The sequence below is a fragment of the Marmota flaviventris genome, chromosome 5 (assembly GCF_047511675.1).
Source record: "Marmota flaviventris isolate mMarFla1 chromosome 5, mMarFla1.hap1, whole genome shotgun sequence".
Lineage (NCBI taxonomy): Eukaryota > Metazoa > Chordata > Mammalia > Rodentia > Sciuridae > Marmota > Marmota flaviventris.
Genome location: NC_092502.1, coordinates 65303652 through 65315951, shown reverse-complemented (window position 1 = coordinate 65315951; position 12300 = coordinate 65303652). Strand labels below are relative to the sequence as shown.

At 40.0% G+C, this 12300-nt stretch overlaps 1 protein-coding gene across 1 annotated transcript in view; it reads left to right on the top strand.

Moving 5' to 3' along the window:
- Positions 1-12300, top strand: part of Sh3rf2 (SH3 domain containing ring finger 2) — a 125088-nt gene that overhangs the window by 57398 nt on the left and 55390 nt on the right. Inside the window, exon 4 of the mRNA XM_027927917.2 lies at positions 3526-3849. Within this exon, the coding sequence (XP_027783718.2) occupies positions 3526-3849 (324 nt within the window). The remainder of the gene's footprint in view (positions 1-3525; positions 3850-12300) is intronic.

Here is a 12300-nt window from a genome sequence, read left to right as displayed (position 1 = left end):
TCAGTGGTGGAGCCATTTGCTGGGTCAAGTAACCTTTGCTGAATAGAAACAATAATGATGACTGGGAGACAATGGTTAACTCTCCATAGACAGAGATCAGCTGTGATTAGTACCCAGCTGGACATGTACAAAGTGTGGAAATTCTTGCATGATCTCTTGCATTCATAGTGGGAAGGCACCACTGATTTTATTACCCATTTCTGAAACCCCCTTTTCCCAAAACTTTTACATTTAATGATTATTCATTGGGTACTCTCCCTACCACTTTACCTCTAAAATTAGTGATTACAAGAACCCTCCAAATTATCATCAAACTAGCCATTGCTTCATTTGTTCTCCTAATTGCTAGGATGGGAAAAGATAATCAAGTGGTTGCTCTAATCTGGGAACCTGCTTTTCAAAAATTACTTGAAATCTAAATGGAGCTTTTTAAAGCAGTACTTCAATTTTGACTCCAGTAATTTCATTAAGACTAGCACTTGCTGAGAACTCTTTAAATAAGCTCTGAATTACCAGGGTTTTGCAAAGCAATCGGAAGAAAGAAAGGCTTTCTTATGTGGGTGATGCATTTTTTTGACATCAACAGGATTTTTCCTGTTAGTGTGTCATTTGATTTATTGAATTGCACCTGCATAAAAGGTGGTAAAGCAAACACTGAGCTTATGCCATTCTTGTCAGGACTTCTCCAACGGGGCCTGCCTGGGTTATGCGAACCTTGCTCAGCTCAGTGAACCTCAAGGATATTGTTTCAAATGAGTGGGTGCAAATCTAAGAGACCTGCAACCCTTCCCCAGCTGAGCTATTAATCACACAGGCAAAGGAAAGGGCTGATGCAGAGACTCCTGGGACTCTTTGTCAATATTGTGATAGAAAAGCCAATGGTGGTACTCACCTGGGGGCAGAGCAATGAGGTCAAAGCAGAAAAAAAAATGACTAATTATAGTTGTGGATGGCTGCAAAGAACATTACTTATTTAATTCAAAGAGTATTCATTGACCTTTTACTGGGTGAAGCATGGAGGGACAGGTGCTCTGGGGATAAGGCATTGTCCCTAGTCCAGGCTGCCATCAGAGCCTGCCTGAATAATTTCAGTAACTTTGAATTTGTTTTTTTACTTCTGTTCTGGAACTTCTTAATAATAACCATAATGAACTTTTTGTTTATTTTATTTACATAAAGTTTGCTCTCTCTTCTTGGTGTCCAATTCTATAAGTTTTGATAAATGCATATACTTGCATAACCATATCACAAATCAAGGTACAGAATAGTTCCAACACTTCCCCCAAGAACCCCTCATGCTGAAATTCCTTGCCCGGCTTTCAACACCTGGCAACCTCTAATCTGTTTTCTGTTCCTATATTTTTCTTTTTCCATAATGTCATATAAAATGAATCATAAGGAATATAACTTTTTGAGTCTGGCTTCCATCACTGCATAAAGCATTTGAGATTCATATGTGGTTTCACATATCAATAATTCATGCTTTTTTGCCGAGTAATATTCCATTGTATGGATGTATCAGTGCTGGTTTATATCAATTGTTAAAAGACCCTGGGGTTGTTTCCCATGTTGACAGTTATGATTAAAGCTGCTTAATCCTGCATGCTTGAGAAAAGAGGATGGTAAGTTAGAGGCCAGCCTGGGCTATATAAGGAGAACCCATCTCAAAAAAAAAAAAAAGTTGCTATAAATATTTCCATACAGATTTTGACTGAGCATAAGTTTTTATTTCTCTTGAGTGATTACTTAAGAGTGACATTGCTGGGTCACATGCTAAGTATGTGTTTAACTATAAGAAAATGCCAAACTGTAACATGAGCTTCTGAAAACATAAATCAGATCATGTCGCTTCTCTATATAAATCCTGCCAAAGGCTTCCTATTACACTTAACATAAAATTGGAGCCTCAGAGGCGCTCAGTGATCTGGCCCCCCGCCTCCCTCTATGACCCACTCTTTACCGCCTCCTCAGCTACTCCATTCCATCCTTCTGTCTCTTTCTCGTCTTTTCCTCAAACAGGCCAAGCTCCTTCCCTCTTTAGAGAACTTTCCCACTAGCTTATAATACTTCCACCTGGAATGTTCTTACCCCCATTTTCACATCATGTTATCTCAGCTTTAAAGTCACCTTCCCAGAGAGTCTCCTTTGACTTCCCAGCCTACCACAGACACTTCCCTCAAATCTGCTCTTGTCTTGTTTAGTCGTCTACATGCTGGCTGTGTCATGGATGTCACTCTCTCTAGACCTCAGCTTTCTTATCTTTAAAGTGGACATCATCTCCCCCCTACTTGAGTTTTTCACAGTAGTCAAGCTTCTCAAGGTGAAAATTATGTCTCTCTTTAAATTTTTCCCTCCAAGCTATTTAATCCTCTACGAATTGTCTTTTAAAAACTTCTTAAGTGGAAAATTTTCATCTTACCCCTGTAGTTGAGTTTCTAAATTAGAATGATACATGTGGATTTAGAAAACAACTGCTGGCAATTATAATAAAGGGGATTTAAGTAATTATCCTAAAATTTCAGTTAATAAATATGAACCTTGTCTTGTCAACCTGTTTCACATTTCCCAAGGAAATAAACCCACAAGCGTTCTCAGTGAGTTGAGTACTCAAAAGATATTTGTGAGAATTGACCAATAGGGTAGAGAAGGCAGAGGGTAATTCAGTGGTGTGCTGGAACTGGCTGGTACTAGAGCAAAAAAAACAAACAATCAAAACAAACAAAGTAGGTTATTACATTTTCAGGAATTTTGTTAGTCAACTGGCAGGTTGGTAAAGAGATCATGGCTTTTCCTTTTTTTTTTTTTTTTTTTTTTATGTGAGGTGAGTCACCAGCACACTGCTGACTGCAAGGTATAGAACAAGAGAGAAAGTGAAGAGATGAGAGTATTTCAAGGAAGTCGTAAAAGACAATCAGCATAGAAATCAGGATCTCAAAATCATTTGCCTTCTGGTTCAAACATTTGTTAAATGTATGAGTTTGAGCAACTTCACTCACCCACAAATACTCACTATATAGTCATTCTGGGATACAGGACAGAATAATATATATAAGGTCCTTGTCCTGGAAAGGCTCACAGGCCAGTGGAGAAAGGCAAGTCAACAATTTCAGTATGGAATGAAAAACTCCCTGATGGGAAGCACAGTGGCTGCTGGAGCCCTGAGAAGGCTGAGCAGCCCACCCTGGGGGCCTGGGGGTGGGATTCGGAGATGACTAAGGCAGGCAGAATCCAGGAGGTAAAAAAGGCTGAATGCAACTGGGAGAAATGGGTAAAGGAAGAGTACTCCAGATGGGGAAAGAGTATCGCGGGTCACTTTTAAACCTTTGGACCACAGTAAAAATACCTACTTTGCAGGAGAGCTGTGAGATAATAGCACATTGATAAAAGGTGAGAGCTGTGAAGGAACGGCCCTCTGAACCAGTGACCAAGGTGGCACCTAGCCAGGCATCAGACTAGCTTAGATGGGACTTCACTACCACAGAGATCAGAAAACTTAATTTCTCACGGGAACTTCTGTCTTTTCAGCCAAACTTCACCGCAAGACAACTTCTAGAGAAGAACAAAGGGCGCCCATCATCCCGCACAAAAAACCTGTCCCTGGTGAACTCATCTTCCAGAGGCAAAGCGACCAACACGCCCACCCTCCGCAGGGTCCCAGGATCCAGGAGGAAGGCACCAGGACAGTTTTCCATCACAACAGCCCTGAACACCCTCAACCGGATGGTCCATTCTCCTTCAGGGCGCCATATGGTGGAGATCAGCACTCCAGTGCTGATCAGCTCCAGCAACCCCTCTGTGATCACCCAGCACATGGAGAAGGTGGACTTCCCTCCCAGCTCTGCAGCACAGGTAGGAAGAGATTCCTGGGAAGAAGGGAAACTTGGAGGTAGACAAGGGATCCACCCTAGGTCACAAGTGATATTTGATGCTTAGTCCTTGCAAAGCATCCATAACCCATGAATATAAACTAACGTAATAAGTATTACATATCGGAACTGTGTATGTGATCTCATTTCATCCTTGAATAGCCTGTGATTTAAGTAGTAGTATTATTATCCCCATTTTAAAGACGAGGAAACTGAGGCACAGAGAGCTTAAACTACTTTTCTATCCCATGCTAAGTGCGATCCCATGACTCCTGTCCCTTTGAGAACTTCTCCCCAAGGAGATGATGGCTCCCATTTTCCGGAGATGATTTTGTCTTATGTCAGACTCACTGTCCCATCCTCGAGCAAAATATTAGGAATCACAAAGAAAAAATGCAAATATCTACACATGACTGAGTGTTCTCAGGACTGACCACATAAGTTTGTGGGACCCAATCCCAAATGAAAATTCAAGTCCCTTGCTCAAAATTTATTAACAATTTCAAGATGGCAAGAGCAGATCACAAGTGATAGCCCTGAATGTCTACATGGGTCACATACACATGAAGCCAGCTTGGGTGATTTCATAAGGCGCACCTAATGAAATAATGCATGTAAAGTACTTGGCACAGTGATTCCTGGCACATACCAAGCTCCCAGTAAGCATGAGCTCCTAATACTATTTCTATTGTTTAATCCTGGTCACTAAGTAGCCCACTGAAGAGAGATAAGTCAAGGTGCATTGTGGCAATCCAGAAGCTGAAGTACTTCTAACAGAATGTGGCTATTTAGGTTGAAGGGCACTTTAAAAGATGAAGGAGCAGAGGTATGAAGCAAAGTAATTAAGAAGAACTGCATGATGGGTGTTCAGCCGAAAACACTCTTTGGAGCCACACAGGTGGCAACTTGAAAGGACAAACCACAACTTGCTCTGATATATTTTTTTAAGAAGCTGTAAATCTTGTTTTTAAACATGAATTTCTACCTTGGGATTAGATGGCTTAATTGGACTCTAATCCTTTTTTAACAAGACAAGGAGGAAGAAGAAAGTCAAGGGCTCCTCAAAGACCTGTGTGCTGGTCTGAGAGGAAAACAATCACGTCCTACACCACTCTGTATCTTCTACCACTGTCTGGGTTGCTAAGAGGCTGGCTGCTTGTGGGATTCTCCCCACCACCTGTGCTACACACATGTGCATCCACATGTTCTCCTCCGTGTACATCCTCTTTGCATCAAAAGTCTTTAAGAACTTCTTACACATGCATTCCAAACACTGTTTTGCTAGTACATACATGCTTTGTGCTCAAAGTTCTTCTTCCACCTCTCTCTCTCCCTCTCTCTCTCAAATAAGGGCCTAATGACTCATAATTAAGCCAAAGAGTCACAGAATATTTTGAAACCATTCTTTATATAGAGACATAGATATATAAAGTACAGCCCACACTCGATAGAAATAAGTTAGCTCACTCAGCTGTGAGTTGGCTGAAAAAGATGTAGGCAAGAGTCATTTTCCCTGTGCCTTTTAAATTCTTTTTATAATTTTGAATCTTTTTTTATGTTAGTGCTTTATAGTTATACCTGGTGGGGCTCATTTTGACATATTCATGGCTGCATATAACATTTTTTCTCCATTTCAATCCCCAGTATTTCCCTCCCCTCCTTCCTCACCTTGGTCCCCTTCTTCTACTCTATTGGTCTTCTTTCCATTTATTTTTTTAGTTGGTACATTATAGTTATGTATAATGAATTAGAATGCATATTCATACATGCACATAGCATAATTTGGTCAACTTCCTCCCTTAGTTCTTCTCCTTTCCCTCCCTCCTTCTTAGTCCTCCACTTCTACTTTATTGATCTCTTTTCTATTTTAACAAGATTGCCTTTTTTTTTTAATTCCTTTTTTCTCTCTAGCTTCTGAATATGAGAGAAAACATTCCACCCTTGACTTACTTAGTCTGGCTTATTTTACTTAGCATGATATTCTCCAGTTCTATCCATTTGCCAGCAAATGGAACAATTTCATCTTCTTTATGGCTGAGTAGAACTCTGTTCTGGTTATATATACAGCATTTTCTTTATCCATTCATCAACTGATGGACACTTGGGCTGGTTCTATGACTTGGCTATTATGTGCTGCTATAAACATTGGTATGCACATATCTTTATAGCATGCTGATTTTAGGTCTTTTGGATAAACAACAAGGAGTGAGATATCAAGGTCATGTTGTGGTACCATTCCTACAACCTTGAGGAATCTCCAACCTTCTTTCCAAAGTGATTGTATTAATTTACAATCCCACCAAAATTTATTAGTATACCTTTTCCCCCACATCCTCACCAGCAATTATCATTATTTGTATTCTTAGTAATGGCCATTCTAACTAGGGGAAGATATTCCTGGACATTTACTTTATCTACAGAGAGGCTGAACCAGAGTGGGAGAATCCCAGTAGCATTCAAAACAAGTATTATTCCTTTCTAGTTTTCACAAACAGTGAGAATTACAAAGTATGGGCTTTCACATATCCCATTCCCAGGGAACCTCTGTGTGGTACTGATGGCCTTTTCTCAATTCAGATGGTATGGATTATAAATATTTACATATGTTTGTCCAGGTGTTATCAAAATGCCAAAAAGAAGCTAAAGATAAGAGAAATGTTAAACAAATGGAAAAAAAAAACCAGTTCCCCTGCTTCCTTTTTCTCTAACATCCTCAAGAGAGCTGTGGTTGGGTCTAATTTATGACATTCCCCTTGCTTTCCCCATACTAACACCCCACACAGTTCTTGGACCCTAATAAGTGCTCAATAAAGTAAATAATCAAGACTTTTGATTTAAACATCTGGGCAGGTGGTGACAAACTTAGGGAAGACTGGAGAAATAATTAATTTCCTATAGAAAGATTACTGATCCGTGGGATTCTTTCAATTGATAAATATCCATTAAGATAGGTATGGTGTGCACACCTGTAATCCCAGCTACTTGGGAGGCTGAGGCAGGAGGATCATAAGTTTGGGGCTAGATTTGGCAACTTGGCAAGACCCTGTATCAAAATTTTTTTAAATAATAATAAAAAGGTCTAGGGATATAGCTTAGTGGTAGAGCACCCCTGGTTCAATCCCCAATACCACAAAAACAAAAAACATAATCCATTAAGTGTTTACATTCTGCTAATAATACTCATAGTGCAGACTAGGGATTCTACTACCAAAATAACAAAACATTAATAATAATCTCAAACTTTACTGAAGTCAATATAAGATGGATAGATGGATAGATGATAGATAGCTGATTGACATCCTCTGATAGCAAAGTCTTCTTTTGTCCTGTTCTCTATCCATAAAGTGTGGTGTGTGGTAATTGGTAAGAATATATTAAATTGCTTATCAGCAAGGAATTTAAGACCCCCAGAGAGAAATAATTTAGGCAAATTCATGTAATTAGTAACGAGTCTGGATTGACCTTAGAACCATCTGAATCTAGAACATAAGTTCTTGGCACTACTCTATGCTGTCAACCAAGAACCACATCAGGAAACATCCTTAGGCCTCTGCAGTTTATCCTAGAAGTCTGCAGCCTACTCTTCTTTATTGTCTTGTTTGACTCTTTTTGACTTCATGACTTTCCAGCTTTCTCTTCCCAGCATGCCATTCAGTAAAGAATTTGTCCTGTCTTTGGCACCTGAAGAGGGTCATCACTTTGTTCCTTAATGAGCTACCAGCTCTCTCCAAGCCTTCATTGTGTGTGGTGGCAACGGCACTAAGAAGAAGCTGTTGCTAGCAGGGATATAAAAAATAAATGGCTAACTGTAGTGGAGTTATGGGTTCCTAAAGTAAAAGGAGGAGCCTGGTGGTAGCCACAAAGACTCAGGAGGTGCAGAGACTCAGACACTAAGAACCTAAGGATGAAGGTCTTTGACACCTCTCTAAGGAAAAGAGAGAAGAGAGGCATCAGATCCAGAGTTTGGGGCAAGCTATTTCCCATTTCTAAGTCAAATAATATTGTTCTTACTATGTTGTTTGGTGATAACTGGTATCTTAAAAGTGAGATCAGTTTTTTGTTCACAGAAATGTATAAAGATTTTTAAATACTTTGTTTAAATTGTAAGGACTTTTTTCTTAATCGGGAGAATAGTAAGTTAATCAAGGTACAAGTTGGGATGCAATGAATATTAGAAAACACTGATCCCGGTGGCACATGCCTGTGATCCCAGCATCTCAGGAGGCTGAGGCAAGAGAATTGCAAGTTCAAAGCCAGCTGCAGCAACTTAGCCAGGCTCTGAGCAACTTAGAGAGACCCTGTCCCCTGTCTCACAATAAAAAAATTTAAAAATTTTAAAAGGGGATGGGGATATGTCTCAGTGGTTAGGTGCCCCTGGGTTTAATCCCTGGTACCAAAAAAAGGAAAAGAAAAGAAAACACTGATCTCAAATAAATACACGTAAAACTAGAGCACATGCGGTGCTACGGAAGAGAGAGGAGCACAGTCTGTTAAATTTAGTCTCATGATCCCTAAGATGAATATTTGACTGTTAGTCCCTTCTTTGATCATGTAGCAAAATGTCCAGAAAATTTCTTTTAGAAAGTCGTAAAGCATAAGCCAGGGAGATTAGAGAGTAAGAAGCCATTTTTCTGAAATCATACCAGTTAAATAGCCTGGCTTCCCTCCTGTGGCAGAAATAAATCTAAGATTGTCCTCAAGCCTTAAACATGCCGAGTGTGGTGGTGCACACCTGTAGTCCCTGCTAGTCAGGAGGCTACAGTTGGAGAAACACTTGAATCCAGGAGTTTGAGACCAGCCTGGGTTATATCCTAAGACCCCATCTGAAAAAATAGTCTTTAACACCAAAGAATTGGGAATGTTATATTCTCATAAAAATAAGCCAGACCAAGGAATTTTGTTTTCCCGTTGTCTTAATGTCTTCCTACCTGGAGGAAACCACTTGACGCTTCTGGGTAGAACATTGGGAAATAATATCAAAGATGAACTGCCACTATGGACTGAGAACAACTGCAGTGGAGAAAAATTCAGGGTGAGGACTGAAAAGGCTGCTTAGGCTCCATGGAAAACTGGGGTGGAGGAGGTTAAGGAGGTGGATTGGCACCAATGTAGTTGGCCTTTGGGAGAGTCCTGGAGGTTCACTGCAGGTCCACACTGAGAAGGTTGCCTTAGAAAGAGAAAGAAAGTAAACTGCACAACATATGAGTTAGAAAAGAAGTCCTTCAGCAATGCAAGGCCCCTTTAGGGGAAGTCACAAGTATGAGATTCCCCCAACACCTTCCCAGTCATTCTAAAATTGGCTTGGTTCAAGACGTGGAGCCTCTTAACCCATCTCCCATGCTCACAGAATAATGAGGCATTCTTGTTTCCAGTAACTGTGAGCTTCCAAAGGGATCCTGCTCCTCAGCATACCTTCCCCTCCCTTCCCCCTTCCTGCTCTACTACCAGACTCTCAGCTCTCGCCTTCCACCTCCCTCCTCCTACATCACAGATCCAGGGTAGTGGAACAGCTACACAATCAGGAGGCTGTCTCTCCCTCACCTCCCACATCCAGCTAGTCAGCAAGCTCACTTTGCCACCTAAATAGCTATAGCTTCTGTCCATTTCACTCCACTTGCCTTAGTTTTAGTCCTCATCTCTTGCCTAGACAATTGCTCTAGCCTCCTACTGTTCTCGCAGAACCATGGTCAACCACTGCACCTCAGCCCACCCAAACCCTCCTACCCTCCTCTGATTTTCATGGCCTCCATAATGACTTCTTGAAAACCCAAATCCTTTCAGCCACTTTTCTTCCCCAAACCACCAATGGTTCCCAATAACCCACACAAGCAGTAATACCTGCTGTTTATTGAGTGGCACCTAAAAGATGGTTTACAAACATTATGATCATCCTCACATCTCCTCATGGTAGATATTGGTAGGTCCATTTCACCAAATGGGAAAACTTTGAGATAGGAAGGTTAAGTAACTTGCCCAAAGCCTCAAAGCTAGAGTCAGGTTTTGAGGGCAGACCTATGTTCTCTCCCTTAAATGAGTTATTGATATGGCATATCAATAACAGTATGGCTACAGTCCACCTTCCAGCATCCTCAGCTACACACACACACACACACACACACACACACACACACACACAAATGTTGCTAACATTTCTAAGCACAGTTTATTCTAGGCCACCTAGTTGCTTTTTGCCCTTGTGCCCGACACAATGCTCTCATTACTCTGAGCAACGAACAAATGTTTGTTGAATAAATAAATGCAAATTCCCCTGAAATTTATTTTTCACGCATTCACTTGTTGCAATTATATCCATACACTAAGCTCTGAATGCATACCATTTCTTCAAGGAAGCTCCACTGGTTACACCTCCCTGGCAGAATTAATGTCTCTCCTCTGTGTTCATAGCACAGTGTCTATGCTTCTGTCATAATCAATATATGACAGAACATATAGCATCACCTTCTTTGTACCACATGCATATCTTATCACCATGCTCACTAGATTGAAAAATTCTTAATGGCAAGGGTGCTAATTTATTCACTTAAGTGCTGTGGAGTTTCTCAAATGCCTCTTGTTTCTGATTACCCCCAAAACAAGAGGTAAGAGAGAAAGGAAATGCTGTATAAGGAATGCAAATCCCTCCCCACCCTCTTCCATCCCATGTTGGGATGACAAAGACGGGTTCAAGCATCTTCCCTGGGCTCCTGGGAAGATGAGCTGTCATGCACCATAGGGAATTCTGAGGTCAACAGAACTAATTCTCCTTTTAACTCCGTATTTAGAATAGTCTGAATAAAGTAGTTTCTAGGAGTTTTAACTATTCCAAGTCTGGACTGGTCCTCTCTAGGGGTGTTCCTTAGTCCCCAACTTCCCTAGGGGTCTCCCATCACAACTTGTTGGTTCAGGGCTGCCATGAGAGATGGTTTTTACTTATAATTAAGATAATTTTCCCCTTTAGACACCCTTTCAGTAAAAATTTATATTTAAGATTTTTAGGTAATCTTCCCTCTATGGTAATTTACAGAGCTAAATTAATCTTATATTCTTATGTCAATATCCCCCAATTTAAATTTCTTTTATTTCAAAATTTTCATCACAAATAATATTTCAGAGCACTCTAAGACTGAGTAGTCTCAAAGAATTATGACAGAAAAGAGGTGGGGAGACTGCTTTAAATGGACACCTCTCACTTCAAAGTTCTGTGTTCCACATCATGTTTATCTGCCCCAAAGTGCTGTCTATGGGGCCTCGTAGGTATTTAAAATATGTTGGATTTTCAAGAATGTATGCCCTGGATAGAGCAGACCCTTAAACTGTTCTCATAAATTATCAGCTAATGCCTCAGCCAGTGTTCACTGGCAGATATCTGAAAGCAAGAAAGAACTAGAGAGCCCCCTGGGAAAAGAACTATCATGAGCCACCTAGAGATCAGTCTTATGAAGAAGAAACCATACCAGCCTTGGATACAGACGCCTCTTCCCATCCCAATGGTGGGGCTCTGAAGGAATGAGTAAGAATTCTGAGCTTGAGTTTCAAAAAATGGAAATAATCCCTACCAGATAGACTGGTAAAATCAAAAGGTGGAAAATGGATATAAAATGTTTGGCTTCTTACAAAGCAACTTAGAACTTTGATACTGTTTTTACTTTTTAAGTGTCTGGAAGTCAAAAATTTTTGGCCATCAATTGCTAGACTGCTCTTTGATCCTGTATATTTTTTAACTCTTTATAAAAAGTTTTTAAATACATGTAAGTTGATAGAATGACATAATTAACCCTCATGACTCCTTACCCAGTCTTAGCAATCTCCACTCTTGATCCTATATTATTCCACATATATCCCCTCATTTGTTGGATGTCCCATAGTGTTATTTTTAAAGCAAAGCCCAGACATTATATCATCCATAAACATTTCAGTAAATGTCTATTTTTAAATATTTTAACATAATCATGATGCCATTATCACACATTTAAAAAATGAACAAAAATTTCTTTAAAACATAAAATATGTAGTGTCCAAGTTTCCATATTTATCTTGTAAATGTTGTCACAATTGATTTCTTCAAATGGGATCCAAATGAGGTAAACTCCTTGTATTGGATCAATATGTTTCTTAAATTTCTATACGTTTATTAATATTCACCACCACCATTTAATCCTTGCTATACATATAATTTAAAAACCCAAAATATTGCTGGGCACAGTTGTGCATACCTGCAATGCCAGCTACTCTGGAGGCTGAAAGAGGAAGATCAGAAGTTCAAGGCCAGCCTAAAAAACTTACCAAGACCCTGACTCAAAATAAAATTTAAAAGGGTTGGGAATGTAGCTCACTGGTAGAGTGCTTGCTTAGCATGCATGAGGCCCTGGGTTCAATTCCCAGCATCAGAAAATCAAAATGAAACTAACTCATTTGTCCTGTTGCATTTTTACAT